This window comes from Strix uralensis, chromosome 2, assembly GCF_047716275.1.
Source record: "Strix uralensis isolate ZFMK-TIS-50842 chromosome 2, bStrUra1, whole genome shotgun sequence".
In the NCBI taxonomy this organism is placed as follows: Eukaryota; Metazoa; Chordata; class Aves; order Strigiformes; family Strigidae; genus Strix; species Strix uralensis.
Genome location: NC_133973.1, coordinates 136,985,388 through 137,006,939, shown reverse-complemented (window position 1 = coordinate 137,006,939; position 21,552 = coordinate 136,985,388). Strand labels below are relative to the sequence as shown.

Below are 21,552 nucleotides of genomic sequence, written 5' to 3'. Positions count from 1 at the left end.
AAACTTTCCTTCTCTTACGCTGGTTATACATTGTTATACCTTGTATTTTTGCAGCATCCACCCATAGAGGCTTAGGCTCAGAGTCTATAATAAATGCCAAGTAGTAAAGAATTCAGATACGATGTGAGTTGGATACGTACTAGAGCAGCAGGGCACATGTGCAGAAGGAGGTGTGCATTCATGATAGGGAGGGAATTTGCTGAAGGTTGCTTCTTCACCCACCTGCAGCCACCCAGGAGCATGGCACGGTTTGGTAATGGAGGCAGTTGGGTTTGGGCAGCTGGTGAGATGTGTGGGACATGGACAGTGGGACTGAGCGCACCCTCAGCCAGTTCCCCGCCAACACTGAGCTGTGTGGTGCGGTGACACGCTGGAGGGAAGGGATCCATCCTGAGGGACCTGGGCAGGCTGGAGAGGGGGGACCCTCTGAACCTCATGGAGTGCAACAAGGCCAAGGGCAAGGTCCTGCCCATGGGTCGGGGCAATCCCAGGCACAAATCCAGGCTGGGCAAGGAGTGGCTGGAGAGCAGCCCCAAGGAGAAGGACTTGGGGGGGTTGGTGGGTGGAAAACTGCCTGTGAGCCAGCAACGTGTGCTGGCAGCCCAGAAAGCCGCCCGTGTGCTGGGCTGCACCCAGAGCAGTGTGGGCAGCAGGGCAAGGGGGGGATTCTCCCCCTCTGCTCCGCTCTCTGGAGACCCCCCTGCAGTGCTGGGTCCAGCTCTGGGGGCACCAACAGCAGAAGGACACGGACCTGCTCGAGCGGGGCCAGAGGAGGCCACGAAGATGCTTGGGGGGCTGGAGCACCCCCCTGTGAGGACAGGCTGAGAGAGTTGGGGGGTTCAGCTGGAGAAGAGAAGGCTCCGGGGAGACCTTAGAGCGGCCTCCCAGGACTGAAAGGGGCTACAGGAAAGCGGGGAGGGACTCTTCGTCAGGGGGGAGGGATAGGACGAGGGGGAATGCCTTTAAACTGAAAGAGGGGAGATTTAGATGAGATCTAAGGCAGAAATTGTTCCCTGTGAGGGTGGTGAGGCCCTGGCACAGGTTGCCCAGAGAAGCTGTGGCTGCCCCCTCCCTGGAAGGGTTCAAGGCCAGGTTGGACGGGGCTTTGGGCAACCTGGGCTACTGGAAGGTGGCCCTGCCCATGGCAGGGGGGTTGGAACTGGATGATCTTTAAGTTCCCTTCCAACCCAAAACCAGTCTGTGATTCGATGATGATTGTGATCCCCATCAGTGCTGCTTAACCTTCAGCCAAAGTGCAGAGCTGCTGTGGGCAAGGGGAGGGGAGCAAGCTGTAGAACATCTGGTCTCCCACTCAACTTTTTAAGTTTGAGAGGTGGAGGTGATTAAGTGAGTCTTTAGGATTTAAATCAACAAATTAATTTCATATTTTCAGCTTGAATCATCTTTATTTTGATGGCTTGTAATAGTTGTTGCAACACCACTGCCTTTGGGTGTGCATCCCTCTGTTTTTTTTTAGCCCGGACTGTCCTGTATTTCCTAAAGAAGTAAAAGCCCTGCCTGAGCTCTGCCCATGATTGTTATGAATATCTTATTTTCTTACTTGATTTCTGTTGTTCATCACTTGGCAGCTTTCACCTGAAAAAGCCAACGGTGTTCTTTTGCCTATTTTCCAAGTGGTAAGAAGTTGCCACATGTATTAACAGGGTTTTGGTGGTCCTTAGTAGCACCAGGCACAGCAAGACCAGCATAAGTCTGGGGTCTGTTATTGTTCTCCTTCCATGTGGATTGATTTCCAAACGGAGTGAATGAATGCCAGCGTCTGCCTGTCCTATGGGTAGGAAAGACTTTCAGTCTCCTGGGCTTGTTAATACAGTACCTCTTGCCAACACAAAATTACAAAAAGAGGATGATAAACAGACCTCTTGCCAAAGCTCCCTTTCCGCTAACAGATTTAGCCTGTGCTCTCCTTCATCTTCCCTGGTACAGCTTTGTTTTAGAACAAAGATTACAAAATATTTAAGGAAGAAGGGACTATTATGGAGGAATGATCCCCTCCATTTGCGCTGTTAATCTTCATTTTTACCGGTCTGTATAACCCGTCTTTGTCTGTGCATCAGCGTGAGCAAAGGAGAAGAGAGGGCAGGGAGGGATTGGCTGTGCTGCCTGCCCTGGGAACGGGACCGGAGCTGGAGGATGGCTCCATCGCCCTTCTGCTCCTGAACCCTGCGTTGGGTTTCCAGCTCTGACTGGAGAAGAAAGCGTACGACCAAAAAACAGGACCTGGGAGGAGATTGTTAGAGGGCACCAAGGAACAACCATGGCTGGAAGTCATAAATCACACAGTCAAAAACTGCAGCGCAGTGGATTTGAACGCTGACCAAATAAAGCCGAGAGGATTCTGACCCATCTATTATTAAAAGGACATCTCTGCCCTCATCTGATTTTAATTCCAGGAATACTGTATTTCTGGTGTGTCAACTTTGTGTGGTGTAATCCACTCAGAAACAAATTTAGATCTTTATCCTATTGCAGTGCGTGGGAAGGAGTGATGTTTTCAGTATTCAGGATATGGTTGGAAAGTGATTCTCCCACACTGAGGGGAGTAATTACAAAAATTGAAGGAAAGTAATTAGTGGTAGTGGTTGGAAATTTTGGAGCAAAACATAAATTAAAACATGTTTTTGAGGGTAACGTGAATTTTTCTGGTATTGACATTTTTCTGTCAGAAATTGGTTAATACAGTTTAGTTTGAGCCAGTGGAAAATAAAATAAAATAAAATGTGATACTGTAGCCTAAAATGAAAACAAGAGTTGATGCAGCCAGTGAGATTTGGATATGCCGTCCACAAGTGACCGCGTCCTCAGCTCGCTGTGAGTGTCACCTTCAACTCTCTCCAACCTGGTGTTTCTCTGGCTCACCACATCCCATTTTTAAATTATGCTTTAAACCCTTTGAGATGGGAGCCTCCACCTCCAAAACATGCTCAAATCCTTGAGTCTTGTCTATTGAAAAATATACTGATGGGAGCAAGTTTGACACTGGGGAGCTGAATCTTGGTCCTGCCAGTGTGGTCTTGCTTACCTTGAGCCCATCATCTCACTGCTCTCCTGCAGGCTTCTCAGCATCTCTAAAACGAAGCTGCAGTGGTGATGGATTATTTAATATTTTTAAAGAGCTTGGAAGAAGGGAAGCTTATATTTATTAGTAACATAAATTGTCTTTTTATGAATACTGTTTTTGTGTCTGCTACTAAAGTGTAGCTTCTCTTAGGAGAAGGAGCAATGGTTGACTGTGAGAAAGGCCTGAAGCAGCTCAAGAAGTCTCAGATAAGAAAGATAACTAAGAATATTATTTTGCCTTTTTTTTATAGTGACTGGGTGATGTTATAGGATAGATGCTTATAATGCAGCAAAATTTTCTAACCAAAGCCTCAATAATTCTATGATAGGTCAAATTCTGCATTAAATTAATAAAAAAAGTTGGTTAGATGCTATTTAGTGCTTGTTTAGCATCATAGCTGATGTGGTGAGTACATTTTCATGGTGCTGAGAGGCATCATAACATCGTCTGTTCGTCTGATACGCTACAGTATAGATACCCATCAGTGGCAAAGTGGGAATGCCGCCCTCTCCCCCAACACCCATCCAAGATTTCTGGTGTCCTGCCACGTGCCAAGGAAACTTCTGATTGGAGGCCATTGGGAAAATCCAAAGTCTCTGAAAAGCGGTTACAGCTGAGACAAAGAAAGTTACAGGCTGAGACTCTGGAGGGAGATGAAGGTCTGAGAAATGAGTTGCAGCACAAACTGTTTTGAGCCAGAAGTTGAAATGCTGGTTGGAAGGACATATGGAACCATCCGGTCCAACCTCACGCCCACAGCGGGGCTTTCACCAGCACCAGGTTGAGTCAACCATGGTTGGGCCTTGCTTAGACCAGTCCTGGAAACCTCCAGCAAATCTGTGGTCAACCTGGTCTAGTAATGCAGCGTCTACCTCGTCAAAAGGCTTTTCCTAATGCCAACCTGAATCTCCCAAGCCATCGTTTGTGGAAAGAAAGGAGCAGAGAGAAGAGTCTTCAAACTGTGTGTCCTGGGAAGTCTTTTCAGCAGAACACAATGAAGTAGGATTGTGAAGATGAAAGAATTGAGATAATCAGCCAGAGGAGGACATGGCTCAGTCGGAGAGCAGAATGAGAGCACTAAATACAAGAGTACAGCAGGGTTCATTTCAAAAGGAAAAGTCAGCAAGGCCTCAAGTTAAAGAAATTAATAGGAATATATCAAGGAAGTCGTTTGAGAACTACTGAGAATGGTTTTGGACACACAGGGACAGATATGTTAGAAGATTTAAAAAATACATGTATTTATTGGTTACCTGCTGGTGAAACCCATCAGTCTTGCAGATATAAAGTCAGGAATTTACAGCGCAGAATTCATCTGCGTACAGACATTTTATTCTCTGGAAACAAGCTAATATAACATCAGCTGTGCTAGCATCATTTTTTTTTTCTTATTGCCCAAGTTTCTTGCAGGGGAACTGGTTTCTCATTTACAGAGGCCCATAAGGGTATTTTTGTAAGCTCTGCCTAATTCAAATAATTCGATATATAGATCTTTTGCCACACCATGTTCAGGATCACTGAGCAACTGCTTGTTCTACCAAGTGCAACAAATGATCCTGTCTTCCTTGTCTTGTCTCTCGCTTTCTCAGGTTAGGACAAGGATTTTCTTTGCTATTTTGTAATATGCTATCTAGCATAGTTGAAACACCAAATTCTTTTGGATCCTCTGGCTTTTAAGTAGATCATAAACTTCAGCAAATGAAAAGTCAAGATTTTTCCTGCCTCAGCATTTATTTTTGGTCAGTTTGAGATCAGCAAATTCCAAAGTCAAGAGCTGCTTCGTGCTTATAAATTAGCCATTTAGTTTTTCATACAATGAAGATGCAAGGGCTTGTTCCTGTTATAGATGTCAAACTTTTCTCAAATAAAAGACGTGTGGGTTTATTTAGTTATTTTTCTGAGAGGAGGCAATAGTTGATGGGAATGTGGCTCTTTACGGGCTTGGCTAGGTGACTCCCAGCTAGCCCGTGCCACCCTCGTCTGTCTCAACGAATAGATGGGTGCTACTGCCCTGGTTTGGAGGTGGATCTGGATGAAAGATGCAGTATCTATGAAGAAAATACATTGTCAGTGTAATTAATGAGTAATTAATGAGTAATGCAATCCAGTCACGTTCAGAGCCTCATGAAGGGCCATACGCAAATGACGTTGTGTTGATCACCATCTGCATTAGCTGTACTGCTGACTTCAACACCACCCGTGTTCATACATTGAACGTCTTGACTGCTTGGGCGATGACTACGCTTCAAATATTTTCATATAATGCTTTTTATGTATTCCCTCAAAGTTGTGGTCTCTTGAATGGAGGGAATATTATTTAAATCAGCTCTCTAATTCAAAACTTGGCCGGAGAGTAAAACTGTGCAGCATCTTCTGAAGATGGTCTGTGTGTGGAGGACACTGATGCTGTCTGCAAACCTTTACCCCCTGAGGGACACAGACGTGCCATCCCAAATCTGGTCCACATCAGCAAAGGCATGCCTGCGTGCAGTGACATCGGCTGCTAAAGCGTTCCTGAGCTGCTGCTTCACTGCACTTCTTCATTTCCACTGGAAATGCTCCCAGAAAAAAAGGGTCCAGGACATGCCTGAGAGCAAGCCTGAAGTCAAATGTGCGTTTCAAATGTGGAAACACTTTTTAAAATAGCAAATGTTTTGTCAGGATTAAAGAAAAGCTTCTTGACTAGATCTTGCTGCTAGCTACCACTTCCTGGGTGCTTTATCAATCACAGAATCCCAGAATCATCGGGGTTGGAAAAGCCCTTGAAGCTCCTCCAGTCCAACCATGAACCTCACCCTGACCGTTCCCAACTCCACCAGATCCCTCAGCGCTGGGTCAGCCCGACTCTTCAACCCCTCCAGGGATGGGGACTCCCCCCCTGCCCTGGGCAGCCCATTCCAACGCCCAACAACCCCTTCTGCAAAGAAATCCTTCCTAAGAGCCAGTCTGACCCTGCCCTGGCGCAGCTTGAGGCCATTCCCTCTTGTCCTATCACTTATTACTTGGTTTAAAGAGACTCATCCCCCCTCTCTGCACCCTCCTTTCAGGGAGTTGGAGAGGGCCAGGAGGTCTCCCCTCAGCCTCCTCTTCTCCACACTAAACCCCCCCAGTTCCCTCAGCCGCTCCCCATCACACCTGTGCTCCAGACCCTGCACCAGCTCCGTTGCCCTTCTCTGGACACACTCGAGTCATTCAATGGCCTTTTTGGAGTGAGGGGCCCAAAACTGAACCCAGGAATCGAGGGGCGGCCTCACCAGTGCCAAGTCCAGGGGTAAGGTCACTTATCACAATAAAGATGGCAATATGAAAATCAATAGATGTATCAGCAGGATGGTTTGAGGACCAGGATGACCCTTCTGCTCCAGCTGCCTGAGTTTATGAAGCAGGGTGCTGCAGGTTTTGAGGAGCTGGAGTGTGTGGTACAAAGTTTACAGTTATTTGGGTAAAACAAGGCTGGAGCAGAGCTGAAATTTTCTTTGAAAGTGAAAAGTGGGGAGAACTGCAGAAGAAAAGCAATATTCAGGCTCTGGAATGATGCCCTAGATCGATGTGTGTAAACATCAAGGTAAGCTGAAGTATAGTGGAAGAAGTAAAAGTGAACATTATATTGTACAAACAAGAGCTACCATTAATAATTTACTGCTAATTGAAGCCTTAAACTTTTTGTGGAGTCTGGCCTTTCTTTGGTTTCCCTCTTTAAATTGATTTTTTTTAGAGTGCATTTTATTTTATTAATAAAAGATTAACTAAAATTGTGTCAATTTTGACCTGATTTTTTTTTATAAGGTCTTTAACAGGTTAAATAATTTTGCTTCAGGTCAGGTATGTTCAATCAACTTTTAGTTACAGTGTAGCTAAAAAAGGACTAAATTAAAATGGAGGTCTTAATTGTGGAAAACCACATTGTGTTATGAATCTCTGAGCCTGTGCGTGCTATCACAGTAGAGTTTTCTGGGGAAAGGTGGGACACAGCCTTGTAGCTTGCCTAAATTAACCTTTAGCTGATGAATTGGAAGTTAATTTAATTATTGTTTGGCAGATCCAAGTGAGGGTCGAGCTTCAAATGACTTAACTGAAAAATTGTCTGAAAATTATTGAAATTTGAATGCAGTGTAAGGTCAGGAGGTCTTTCCATGTTCAAGGAGGCTTTGGCTGAATGCTATTAGCATCTGATTTGTATAAAATTAATTTAAAGGGGTGATGTGCAGATCAAGGAAGAAACATATCTTTTTGCTTTGCCTTTTTTTTTTGTTCATGCTCTCTCACGTTTGGTTCTGTGCTGTCTTACGTGAAATAAATAATTTTTGATACATATATTTTTCTCTCAGAGGATAAAATACCACTCTCTTTCCAAAGGAAAGTGTGGGGAACGGGTCTCTCGAAAGCACCTACATCCCAGTTTCACCAAAGATGAAGGCAAATCACAACTTAAGCGGTGTGGGAAGTTAAAGGGTCAGTCACCTAGACACAAGGACTGACATGAAACAAGATGGAGAAGTGTCTGTCATCCAGCAAAGCTCACATTTGCATTATTTACTCTTTTCTTTACAATTGGACTTAAGTTTAGACTTACTATTTAATTTTTTGAGACCCTGAAACGTCCACCTGTCAGTGTCACAGTTTTAAGAACACTGTAAAATATATTTATTTCTCAGTAACACTCAGCTCCTAAAGATTTTATTCACTTAATCTGAAAAGAAAATGAAAATAACTTCATGAACTTCCTGAATCTTGCATGCCTATACATGAGTAAACCTATTCTTTTCTTTCAGGATTTTTTAAACCTCCTTCAATGTCATCTTTCTTTGCCTCTGCACTGTGTGGTAGAAGTGGGAAATACCTATATTTCTGTATATTTCTCTATATTTCTGTATACCAGAGTGGGTGAGGCGTATAAGATGGCAGATCCACCAAGAGGTGCATAGAAATACTTGCGTTAAAGTTTGTTGATGTGTTAAAAATTACTGATGCCCACCAGTATTTGAAGACTGAAGGCGTGAATGTCTTTGGGAAGCAGCGAAGCTGGTCACGGCGTTTTCAAAATAAACTAATGGTAGAGAAAAACAGCAGGGTAGGATGTTGCTTTTGTCTTGTGTCTGTAGTAGTTTGAATAATTAGTGTCTATATTAGTGGTGATACCTGTGCTGGTTCTTGAGTGCTTTGAGTGCTCCCGTAGGAAGAGGATGCAGTAGGCGATGTCCCAGGGTGTCACCAGGGACGGGGGACAGAGTCCTCTGCCTTGGCAGTGGCAGGAGAGCGCGACGTGGAGTGCAAAGCCCAGCTCTGGTCCAGCGAGGCGAGAGCAGCCGAGCGTAGCTCTGCAGCCACTTCACAGCACAGCGAGTCCCACCTCAGCATTCACAATACAGGCGTTTTAATTTCCCTTCTTGTGCTGCTTGGAAATCCCCCGTGCAAACTCCTTTGACCGGCGCGTTGGCCTGCTGATGGCGTGGTGGCTGCCCGACGACTGACCTCTCTTGTATTTCTGTTTGCTCTTCATCTGAAGTAATTTCCTAGTGTGATGGAAGCATGTCATGCACTTTCAGAGGAAAGATAAAATAGATGAAAATGTAACCAGGTTACAGCCAGAAGGTATCCCAAGTGTGTTTGCTAGCAGCTTATTCCCATGGCATTCCTGCGGGAGTTACTCCTTCAGCTCCTTGCTGGAGTCTCAGCAGCTTCTAAGCAACTGAGCATCACTGCCGTGGGGATTAGGAAGCAGTGGAAGCTCCGTGCAGTAGAGCAATACTTGTGTTTGTCTGTTTATAATTCATTTCTATTAGTCTTTTTGTTGTGCATTCATGGCCACAAGCAAGTGCTGCAAGTTATTGTGGTGAAGGAGGTTTAATTTTGCTAATCCTGTTTTATTCCCATTTCAGTGTAGCTTTTTGAATGCCACTGTGCGGTGCCTGGAATGAATTTAAAATGTATTTTTTGAATGGTATTGTCTTGCAGAATGTATAGCTCATCTGAATGTGCTTTAATACTAGATGCTGAAAAGAAAGAAAATCATCCATCTGAAAATGCTGTTCGCATGGACTTTTTCATGCTGGTTGGAAATAACACCCTGCATACCAAGCAGGGAGGAAGCACAAACCTCTTCCTCACAATACACTCAAACCCCTAACGTGATTACAGTTTTTTTATTTTGGCTAAAAAGCATTTTCTTTCATCCTTCTCAATAAGAGTGTTTCTTTTTCCTGTTTGGTACAACACCTAGTGCAAGCCAGACATATGCAATAATTTTCACCAAATTATGATTTATTTGTACTCTTTACACCCAGAAGAGCGCAAATGAAATGATGACTGCGTTGAACAAGGCATTTTATAGATGCAGCCGTGACTCAGTCCTTGCCTGGGAGCAGGTCCAGCTGTCACTGCGTGGTTCTGGGTGGAGGAACACACATTCAACTGGAAGGCAGAGGGAAGAGGGACCCTCATCAACTTTATTTCCTGAGCAGGAAGGCTCAGCTGGGTAGGACGCTGGCTCTGTGTGTGTGGGGAGGAGAATATAGGGCTGGAGTAAGATGGACCCATCGCTTCCTTGCTCTGTTGTGAGTGTCCTCAACTCACAGATCCTCTGAAATGGCCAATGCAAAGAGCTACATTCCCGTGCTTGACTGATGGATAGGATGTGGCTTTTCGCAGCCATCTGGTATTGCTACAGGGATGTCCCGTTGGTCCCTGGGCAAAGAGCCACCATTCAGCACCACAGACACATTTGTTGGGAGCATAGTCCAATGTCAGGCATCATGCTGTTAGTGGGGGGACCAGGCACCTAAAATGGAGCCGGGATATTGACTTTTCTCCTGGGAACACAAGGATGGCTGGATGGTCAGAGGTCCTCACTGGCTAAAAGCCTGTCTGGGGGAGAGAAAGAATTGCTCTGTCCCCCGAGAGGCTTTTCAAATCCCACCATCCTGGCAGCGAGGGATGTGCTCAGACAAGCAAAGCAACCAGCCACCCCCTTTGCTTGTTTTGAAGCTACAACACAATTATTTCTACTGATGCCTCCACTTGCTTGGGTTATGAGAAAGAGTGTGTGATTGCTGCCTCTCCACCATCTCCAGGTCATTTGTGATTTATTTTTTTTTACAGATGTGTATCACATTCCCTGTCCCACTGGACATTTCTTGTCTGGACTTGAAGAGTCCTATTAGTCCTATTGTAAAACTGTGATTTAACAGTTAATTATGGCCAGGAAGTCTTTGCAACTCTATGACACCTCTCTCCTCCTTTTTCTCTCGAGTCCTGTTTGTGACATCTATTACTTAAAGCATCATGTACTAGTAGTAACCCTTAGGCTATGTATATTACTGGTGTTTTAATTCAGAACAGTGTCACAGAATCATAGAATATGAGGTTGGAAGGGACCTCAAGGGACCACTTTGAAGGTAACTCCCACCAACTGTGTTGTTTCTATGTGCAAAGTGGTTTTGGTGCACATAGACCAGATTTCTTTCAGAAGCTTCACTCCAGTTGCCCATTGTGTGTCCTCCAACCTCTTATGGGACATACAGGTCCATACTGGTGATGGACATACCAGTAAAGGATGTACTGGTGATGTCCTTTAGACAGCTTCAAGGCATGCATTGGGTAGGGATCAGACTAAAACCCAGACTAGATCTAGTCCAAAGGAAACCCTCAAAGTACAGAGGGTGTAGCCATAGGAGCCTCAGCACAAACTGCTTTGCCTGATTATGTCTGATTCACCAAAGTATTTGTTAACATAGACATATCTTTGAATTTTTATAGTGCTTTTCCTTGTCAGAATATTTTATGACCATCAAAAATGTGAAACACCTTCTTGCCTTACTCCCACTATTGATGTGGAATCTGCATTGCAGGCTGATGGTGGAATCCAATTGCAAAAAAAAAAAAAGTCATTGATGGAGGCATTTGGGTGAAAAGGAAGAGGTTTTGGTTTCCAGGCTTGTGTTTAGAGCAGCGGTATGCATGCTCCTCATGCATTGTGTTGTGCTGGCACTTCTGGGCAGCACGTTCCCCCACCTTGTTACTGTCAAACCATCTCCTCTCAGATGCTGTCAGTTTACTGAAAAAGTGAGGTGAAACGTGTCCTATGTGCTTTGGACAGGGAGAGGAATTTCACTTCGGTGCCTTGTCTGCGATGATTTGTTTGGAGAAATAATGTGCGATAGAGAGGGGGTGGTTGGGCTTAAATCAACATTCTTTTTCACTAGAGAAAAGAAAATATCCACGAATGTAGACGACTTTTTAATTTCATGTTCATATGAAGAAGTCATATGTGGTTAAAGTAGCGGTAGGTAGGTATCAGATAGCGTATGTGGACACGTAACGTGTGCGTTTGTGAAGTTTGAGGTATATGTATGAGTGTGTCCTGTATCAGCCACATCCTGCACTGAAATAGCCCCCTGTGTTGCACAGCATCCTTCTGGCAGCCAAAAGCCTGGGTCTTGGATGGACGCTTATGGAAGCTGGTGTTCACCCTCTCAGGGAGAGATGACGTTGGGTTTTCTCCAAGACAAGAACTCTAAGCCAGACAGCAAACACCCGCTTGCTCATCAAGGAGACTCACAGCACTGCCTGGGGACAGGAGGCCCAAATGGCCATAAACCCCTTGTGCTTCAGTGTAAATCCCCAGCCATAGTGTCTCACAGACGTGAAGTTTTGCATTGATTTTCCCGTCAATCTTCTTAAGAGCTCCATCGCGCGTTACCGAAGCCGCTGGTGTAAATGCGTGTCTCCGTGTAGCTTTCTCTTCCAGTTTGCCTTATAACCGTGATTCCCTTTGCTTTGAGAATTGCTCCTTCTGTGCTAACTTGGGGGTGGAGGGAAGGCTAATTAATTAAGCAGTAATTGTTGTCAAGTCAATTGGTGCTAACATTTAACATTTGACTTGTTTACTATCCTGAGGTAAAGCGGAAGGAGTTAATGATCTAACAAATTGTGCATCCATCATGAGAGACTTGTTTGGAAAGAATGGTGTTATTTATGAACTGTAAAATACTACATTTTAGAAAACCCCACATTTTGAAGCAAGATCGTTGAGGTTCTTGTGTGAAATTAATACTAGATAGCTGTGGAGACAAGTGTGTCGCCTAATAAAGCTTAATGACTGATTTTCCCATTAATCAGAATTGAGAATGTGCTTCATTAAGATAATTAACTGAGCCAGTTGCTTAACTGACAGTTAGTAGACACAAATTCCCAAGTTACTTGCTTTCCTCTAAATAAAACTCACACGAAGCTAACCCAGCACTGCTTCATCATCTTTATTGGAGAGAGAAACAGAAGGGCTGTTAAAATCTCACTGCTCGCGTTAGGTCTGTGACTGCATCTCCCCATCTGGGACAGCGGTGAGGTGTGGTGGGTGCCACTGGGTGCCCTGCGCAGCGTTGAGCAGGACCCAAGCCCTGGGCTCGAGGTTATTATAGTCAATTCACGCCGAAAGCTCACAAATATTTGCCGCTCTCCATCTCGCCAGCAGCAAACGGTCTTTTATCTGCTAATTGCTGAAAGGTCAGGTCTTCATTGTGGTTGTTTTTGTCACCAAGAACTATTAGCTTCTCCAAGGGGGAGAATTCCTTGTCTGAATTTGTGGCTTCTCCTCTTTGTTCATTGCAAGCTGGAAGTGGGGTCATGAGTCTTGGGCCCCCCTGAAGGCAGGGATGTATAAGATTAATTTGCTCTGGGTACATTTGTAGGCAGAATATGCAGCGCTGAAGAAGTTAGGGGAATTAACTGAGAGATCCAAAACTTGAATTATTAAATATGCTATCTGGCTGTAACGTCTACTTGTAAATCCTTTCCTTCGCAGCTCTCTGTGTCTTGAATGATAACGTGGTAATGCTATGACGTAGCAGAAGACTCTTTGTACAGAAGACGACTCTGGAGCTAACGTAAGGCATTTGTCTCAGCTCTGCTTCTCTTTTGTCCTCAGAGTTCCCGGTCTTCCACCATGAACCCTGTTTACAGCCCCGTCCAACCTGGGGCTCCCTACGGAAACCCGAAGAACATGGCGTATACAGGTAGGACCGGTGTTCGGTGGCTCTTTTGTGAATGTCCGTGTTCGGTGGTGAGAGCAGATGATCATTAATGAGTGGTTAATCCCTTAACGAAGGGAGGAAGAGTTCCCATCAGGGAGCCAGATGGGAACGTGACTTGCAGGAAAAACTCTTCAGTAAAGCCAATGCAGCAAGGTTAGTGAGAAGAAATGGATCTGAATTCATAAGAAGAGGATGCCCTGGAAATCCTAAAGAAAAGGATCAAAAGGAGGTTTCTTTAGACAAACAAAACACACAAGAAGTTGCTGGGGAAGTCAGCTGGGGGCCTTGCCTCCAGAGCTGAACTGAGTGACTCGGGTGCACGTGCTGGAATAATCCTGCCATAGAAATGAGGATCCCACAGGCGAGAGCTTGTTATTTGGAGAACGTGTAGTTATTGTTCTAGGTGGTGATTTAAACTGCATTATTGACTGATTTTTTTTATTTTCAAGTTACGCTTTGGTTGAGTTAATCTTATGTTGAACAGCAGCTCTGATGTCTGTTTGAAGTCCATCTTTAGAACTGAGTTGTCTAAAAATGTCATCTTTAATACTTGAAAAAGGCACTGAAATATGTTTACCATAATTATGTAACTAGTGGGGAACTAAAGTGTACTGATACGGAAAAAGATTTAGCTCAGGGAGAAATAGTTCTTTGGAAGAAGAAAATCTCAGTTTAGGTGTATCTGTGATTTTCGCCATGGATTATGTTTACCGTGTGTTCTTCTGATCTTGTAAGCACCTTACAAAACCAGCCTTGGAAGACTCCTTCTAACGTTTTGTTGAGTGTGATCAGCTATTAAGTGTCATACCGTGTTAAGACTTCCTTCTTTATATTTGCATTGCCAGTTGTATGAGTTGACTTTTACCTAATGTGTGAAATTGCTTGGGAATGTGCTTTTCTGGGGGAGAGTGGTCAAGAGCAAATGGAAATGAACATCAAATGCTCTCAGCTACTTCATTTACAAACTCTTCTCATTGACTTCGGTAGCTGCTTCAGCCCGTAGATCAGTAGGGCTGGCTGCGTCGCTGCGAGGAGACCCGTCTGATACTCTGCGGAGCAGAGAGTTCCTCAAAGGCGTTTTGCCCCATTTTCATTCACCCTTTCTTTTTCCCCATCAAATTTATGCATGCTGCTTTGTTGGAGATACTGTAGCTCGGGGGAACTTTGGTCTCACAGTCAAAGCACTAGAGGCTTGGAAAAAAAATATTTCTGTGAATAATAGTCTCTTCAAAAATACCACCATTGTAAGAGGACTGCAGGCTCCAGCGGTGCTTGGGTGATAGAATGAGCTCATAAGTGCACAGTTATTTTCCTGCACTAGAAAGAACAGCAATTTTGTGCTTTCCAGCACAAGGGTGGTTTGGAGAAGCGTCCACTTCTCTCCTGCTTTACTTCCTTTTTTTTTGCATGTGTTCAAAGCTCCACCTTAATATCTGTGGAATGTAGATTTTCTATATTTGATTTCATACAAGCCTGAATGTTTTAGAAGCTGCTTTCTGGCGCTTGATAAGACAATTTTATTCAAATATTGAGGTGCAGATTGGATAGTTTGTACCTTGACCTTTCTGGAAGGAGAATTTTAGAGAGTGACTTCTGGTTTAGATGAATGAATTCTACATGACTGCATTCTGAATAATGGCAACGTCAATAGGATATTATCTTCTAAAATAACCTGCTGGTTAATAACCATGAAGATTATTCTGTGCACTTAAACATATAAAGCTATTGTCTCCCTTGGCCAACTTGTGCCAGCTCTGGTAGGGATCATGGCGAGGTGGCCCCCATGAGACTGGTTTCCCCCCAAACCATCAGACTTCAGGCATTTGTCTTCCAGAGTTTGTGGTAAATGAAGGGAGATCAGTGGTGTATGTGCACGATAACCTTGGGAGAAAAAAGTTGGAGGCAGATCAATGTAACAAGGTCCTTTCTTATGTCAGTAGAAAAACAAAGAAGGGAAGAGTCAAGTGACTGCTTGAACACAGGACACTGAAGTAGGAATTGAATGATATTAGTGCTTGGTTTTTCTATTGCAGAGGTGTAAGGTAAGGAGTCAGTGGGCTGAATTCTTACAATGAAGTCCCAAAATAGATAATAGGTTAAAAAGTGTTTAAACGAAGAGTCATTTTCTTTGCTAGGCAAATAGTATTACAAAACCTTTCAAATACGAATTTGTTTCAATATTTAATAAAAGACCTAAAGTTGTACTGCAAAAAAGGGGGGAAAAAATTAAATTCTTTCCTCTATATATCAAAGACAGGCAACTCCAGAGGGTGACATGAACAATTATTAAAAGAAAGCTGCCATGTCTCTGGCGTTACAAGTGCCAGGCTCTGTCTATCTAATTCTTGCTTTCTGTTCTTAGACTTCATTCACATCGCTTTAACTTGCGTCATTTAGCTACGTATCAGCTTCTAATATAGCCACAAGCTATTCTGGAGGATATTTAAGCTCAGAGAGATGAACAAAATAGACTTTCCACAGGAGGAGCATGAAGTTAAAGAGTTTGTAGATACTTCCTTCTCAGATTGCTTCGAAAATAATCGCTAAAGCATATGACATGGTAGATCTGGAGGGGATGTTGACTGCCATCGCGTGTGCAAACCCCTTCCATGGTGCTGGGAGCTCATTACAACTTTGGGGCTTCACGAGCGTCTCAGTCCTGATCAGCAGTTGAATTGGAAGTTTGCTCAGAGCCCCTAATTTGAAATAACACATCAGCAAACCATTCCCATGATCATTTCATGAGACAGAGTGTATGACATCTGTCCCAAAATTTTAATTGGGATGTGATATAGCATTTATACAGTATAAGATAGAAGTTTTTTGTTAATCTCATCTTTTTGCAGTAGTGGCAGACACTGAAAAAAAAATTAATGCCAAGCTTTATATTAGGCAAGAAAGAGAAAGAAAAAAACCTGAAGTGTAATAAAGTTGAGGGTAAAGGTTGTTAGCCCTAGGCTATGTTCTCTATTTGCTTTAGAGTTCAGGTTTTTTACCCCAAATCTAGTACAGCACATGTATTACTTAAATTTTTGTCTTCAAAGATCATGCATAAACCATTAATTTCTGACCTTGTGGAATAAAACTCATGTGGGATATATGTGGAAAGAAAACAAGGATGGTAATCAGGATACTGGCGGGTTGAATTCTATGCTCTTGTGGTTTTTTAGTGTAAATGTGAATGCTTTATATAGAATAGCTTGCTTTTGGTTGAAATAATCAGTTTTAATCTGATTTTCTTTTTGTTCTCACTTCTTTTTGTTTTCCGTACCTGGTGGGCTAAGGAGCGACGTCCATTTCAAGATAAATACAAAAATTTGTACCAAATTGGCTGCTTGTGTGTTAGGGAGAATGGGAAATCCTTGGCACACACTCAAGTACTTGAGGTACCATACGTTTAGTCAGATACTTCATTTTTCCATTTTGATTTTCCTTACAGGAAGCACGAAGGACAGTTATTTCCTAAACGGTTTTTAGGAAAAAGTGTGGTCTGAGTTAGATGAATTTTAATGGGAAATTCTAATTAAGTTAACAAAAGGAAGTTTTAAAATAGAGTTATTGGGTGAAACAAAGTCAGAAGTATTAAGTTCATAAGAGAAATGTTTATTGAAACATTCCCCATATTTGAACTAATAGTTTTATTAAGCAAGGGTGGTTTGTCATGTGGTTAGTATGTCTCATTTTTCAGGTTCCTTATGACCCAGATCTGTTGAATCGCAACCTCCTTCCCGTTTTTTCTCCTAAACTGAAAGAGCAGAATAAGCCTTGTGCGTTTTCTGCTGGCGGTGCTTTCTCGCTGTTGGATGAGCTGCTTGTTGAGCTGAGCTGAGGTGACATACAGACAATATTCTTGCTGCAGATGGAGCTACATCTGTCCAACACCGGGTTTGTGCGAGTCCGGGTTCCTCGTGCTCGGCTGGCGACTGCTTCCACTTCGCTAATTTGGTGTATTTTAGAACATCAGCAGCAAACAGTGTTTGAGTGTTGTTTACTATTTAATTAAAACAGACTGTAATTAACTCAGATCTTCATGTAAGCTATTGTTTTAATTGAGGTTAACTTTAAAATGTATTTAAGGACTCCCATTTGCTTTTATATTATTGGTAGAATTCACTTTACCTGCCCCAAATGTGAGCTGACTGGTTTTCATTTGGCACGGTATCCTTCCTATTTTCTTGCATCCACGTTTGCTAAGGCACCAGTCCTGCAGCAAATAGATTAGCTCGTTGGTGTGGAATCAGGGATGAAGAATCAGTCTCTCCTGTAGCTTGTTTGACTTCAAGCGTGAAACTATAAAAGTGTTTGTTATAGCTCACACTATTATCATTTTCCCTGCCAGAGGCTGATTAATATGCTGATAAGATGCTGTGATTCATGAACCTTCAGTAGACTGACTCTGTATTCGTCGTAGTTATTACTAAATAATAAATGATAATAAAATCCAAGAGCCCAAAGATGTGAAGCTGGTTAGTAAGTCTCCAAGGAGTTTGTGTCACATCGCTCTAGCGCACGACACTTCCCAGGTCCTGCTGCAGCACCAACCTGCTCAGAAGAGACGTTCTCCAGCTCAAGTTTTTTGCTGATGGAAGCCCTTGGTTTGCTTTTGACAAACAGCTCTGCTCAGGCTCTATGTGCCATGAAGCAATATTTCTGTTCCCCCTCTCAGTTATTGAAGGTAAGGGAAGAATGCTTTTATTCTGTAGGTTATTTGACATTTTAGAAGGAACAGGACAAGTTCAGAAAAATCACTAAACAATATGGATATATTCTCTTCTGTTCCTTCTTTGACCACAGATTACTGATGCTACTTTTCCAGATGATTGTCCCCCTTCACCTTTTCCCACATCTGACCTTCTGCTTGCTCTCTGACAAAAATTCACACTTTTATTTCAAACTCCCTGTACTAGTCCTAAATCCCTGCTGTGGAAGCACCAGTACTTTTGTATCTGATGCACACACCGTTTGACCCTGCCTGGGGTCTCTCCTGGTCACCCAGATTCAGAATTGTTTTGCCCAGTTTTAGGTACCTGCAGCATGGATGTGAGTGTTCCCCCAAACTGCTTTAATGGTAAGGGGCAAGAAAAGAGCATCTCCCATGTGGTCTGTTGTACTTGATAAGCCAGTGGATTGTGTCCTAGAAGTGGTCGTTTCTGATATTGAAAGGTGTATTGATGACTGACTCAGATGTAGACATCTACACAAAGTGGTCTGTGTTTGGTCTTGAGTCCCATCCCTGGGTTTGTGTCTGAATTATTTACTGCAGGTCTTCTAAAATGGTAAAATCTGTTTTAAAGAGATTCTGTCTTGACCAGGTTATGTGCCTGGCTCTTGGGTAGGAAGGGAAAGGCAAACATTGCACCAGGGAAGGTTTAGACTAGATATTAGGAAACATTTCTTTACAGAACGGGTTGTTAAGTGTTGGAATGGGCTGCCCAGGGAGGTGGTGGAGTCCCCATCCCTGGAGGGGTTGAAGAGTCGGGTTGACCCAGCGCTGAGGGATCTGGTGGAGTTGGGAACGGTCAGTGTGAGGTTCATGGTTGGACTGGAGGAGCTTCAAGGTCGTTTCCAACCTCGATGATTCTGGTATTCTGTGATTCTGTATCTTCAGAGGTGTGAGGCAAGGAAGGATTGTAGCTCTCTTTCTAGGCTGGTACTCCCCCCACATGTAAAATGAGGACACCTTGCGCACTGAAGGCCAGCTGGGCCGATCATTTCTCAAACACAAGGTTTTCAGCACTCTCTAATCCCTACAGCCCATGTCCATCGCTGTGGTCTCTCCTCAAGGCCATCAGATCAAGGTTGTTTGAACTAGTGAGGATGCTTGGTCCAAAGCTACGTAGGTCACTGATCTTCACACCTCTTTGGTCTTGCTCAGGAAAGAGTCAGGGATGTGCAGCTTGGTGACAGCTGGGGACAGTGTGGCAGGAAGCAACGCAAGGAGTCCTCAAGAAGGAGGGTCCCACCCTCCTAAAGGGCATAGAGAAGACAAACAAGTCTCTGTTTCTTTCAGGAACCAGCAGATCACCGAGTACAAATGTGAGCTGCTGTCATCAAGAAGCTTTTGTTGGGGGGCAGTGTTCAAATGGCCTAATCCTCTAGTTTTGATAAATAAAAATGTGCATTTCAGAGTTGTGATACTGAATGTGCTTGTCCTGTTGATAGTCAATTAGCCATGATCAATTAGCCACCCATTACTGAAGGTCGATAAGGAGTTCACTTCTCCAGGTGTGGCTCAGTGGGTGCTACTGCAGGGTCCTCATCTCCATCCTGCAACTCTCAAGGGGTTTCCACAGAAATCTCTTAGGGTCAGTGTCACCCTGTCTGGGGCAGTTTATCCTTATATATCCTTAAATCCAATCAGATACAGGCTGGGAACTCTCCGCTCTTCCGCCTCCGTTGCACATAAGGCTTGGGAATCCCACTGGCAGCATCTGAAGGTACTGGATACCCTCATGACTTCTCCCAGGGCTTTTCCTGAGCTGTCAGGTGGAGCCCCCACCCTTCCTGTGTCCTTGCAGCAGGAATTCCCTCGTCTCTCTTCTTAATCAACCTTATCCCTTTTACTCAAGTCCTTTTTCCATTTTGCTAATTGTATCCATCATGCGTTCAGGTTTCTGCCGTGGACCTTCCGCTGCTTCTCCACTTGTTTTTTGTCTCGGAGAGGGCTGGAAGGTAGCACCCTCCATCACCCCCTTCCTTGGCTTTTGGGGAAAGATTATCAGCCAAGCCCCTCTGCTGCTCTTCTGGTCCTTCTCCTTCTTGCATTGCTCGTTCCCTGGAGCCTTTCACTCCATCCCAGCTATTTTTCTTGCTCTCTTGCAGCCTGTCAGCCAGGCCCAGCTGGCAAACACCTGCACAAGTCCGGAAGAGCCGGACTTATTTCTCCAGGAGGAACCTGACGCCTTTTAATAAAAGGTCTTTGTGCGACTGGGTTCTGTTTAGCTGCATTTCCAAAGTGGATTAACCTAGACTGCCCAGAGGCGTTTTTAGTGAGCCTCAGCAGCACACCAACGTGAAATAAATATTCAAGGGTAGCTGCTCAGCAAGTTTTATCCTGCACAAGATTCACCAAAGTATTTCGGGGAAGCAGAGGAGCAGTCTGAAGCAAGGAAGACTTTGAATCACATTTGCGATTCATCTGTGATGTTGCTGTGAGGCCCAGTATGTTCTTCCTCAAGTAACAAATGTGTCATCTTCATTGGAAAGCATAAAATAGTCTTATTTCTGATGATTTAAGGAGAAGTCCTGGCTAAGAGCTTTACCATTTGTATGTAGGAAAGCGTAGTGTCTCCCTGTGTCACTTGTCAAACTTTTTTTTACGCTGTCTGCAAGGTCTGGGTTCATTTGCTTTCTAATTTAATTGATTTTCCTGCTTCTTCAAGTGGCAATCTCTCTGTGGGATTTTTGAGAGCATTGAGAAAGATATATGACAGTAATGTAATTTTAATTTACAGTATAATGCACGCGTGTGGTTATAGTTACAAGATTTTGTGATAGAGAATAGGTGTGGCTGGTAGGCAAATATGTGAGTCAACATATTAAATTCCTACTTTCTTTTCTGTTGGTGGAAAGGCATCGGTTTGATACTCTTCTTGTGTGTCTGAAATCTTGGAGATCTTGCAGAGGGAGTCCCAAAAGAGTTAAGGATTTGTGCGAGCTGATGCTTTTAGGTTTTGACCCATACTGGCAGGCTGCACAAGTCTGAAGCAAAAATTGTACAGCCATCAGGGTCTTAATTCTCTCTAAATCATTGCAGAAAGGTGGAGAACAGACATGTAGTCAACTTCACAGCCGTTGCTCTGGGCTGTAGGTTGACCAGCGCTGCTTGCCCAGGGTGGGTTTCCTCTAGGACCCTCCACACCTCTGCTACTGCTTGTGAGTGAGCCCTGCTCCGTCCTCTTTGGGCAGGGAAAGCTCCAGTGCTTCCTCCAGCACATGAGCTCTCCCACCCATGATTTGAGACCTCTGCACGCTCCAGAAGAGCAAGACGCATCCCTAAGCCAGGCTGTTTGCTGCACTCCCAAATTACAGACTCCCAAGTGGTGTCATTTTTTTTCCCCAAGGTGAAACCACAACATTTGTTTGGACATAATGATTAACAGAGGGAATCGGCACCGTCCACCCTTGGGTCATCGGTTTTGTTGGCAGGACAGGAGGTGTGGGGTTCTCACGTGTGTTTCTATCCTACTCTGTGTCATTTGTATTCGTTGTTGAACCTCAGACACAACTGCACATGTGAGGACTGACCTGATTTACACTTGACTGTTCATTTAATTTATTGGTATGTTGAAAGCCGGTAGCCTCCAATTTTGTAGAAGACAGAAGGATGTTCTGATAGGATTTCTGCAGTTGGCTTTTAATCCTCTTTTGTGTACTTTTTGTGGGACAAAAATAATTCTAGGCTTGATTTCAGCCTTTGTTATTAACTTAAAATTAAAATTT

General features: G+C 43.8%; 1 protein-coding gene across 6 annotated transcripts in view; it reads left to right on the top strand.

Moving 5' to 3' along the window:
* Window positions 1-21,552, top strand: part of FAM168A (family with sequence similarity 168 member A) — a 226,631-nt gene that overhangs the window by 99,161 nt on the left and 105,918 nt on the right. For all 6 annotated transcript variants that reach the window (XR_012627778.1, XM_074860549.1, XM_074860545.1 and 3 more), the window contains one exon: window positions 13,005-13,092. Coding sequence is in view for 5 of the 6 variants with exons in the window: in XM_074860549.1 (XP_074716650.1) it covers window positions 13,023-13,092 (70 nt within the window). In the remaining variant the exon portion in view is untranslated. The remainder of the gene's footprint in view (window positions 1-13,004; window positions 13,093-21,552) is intronic.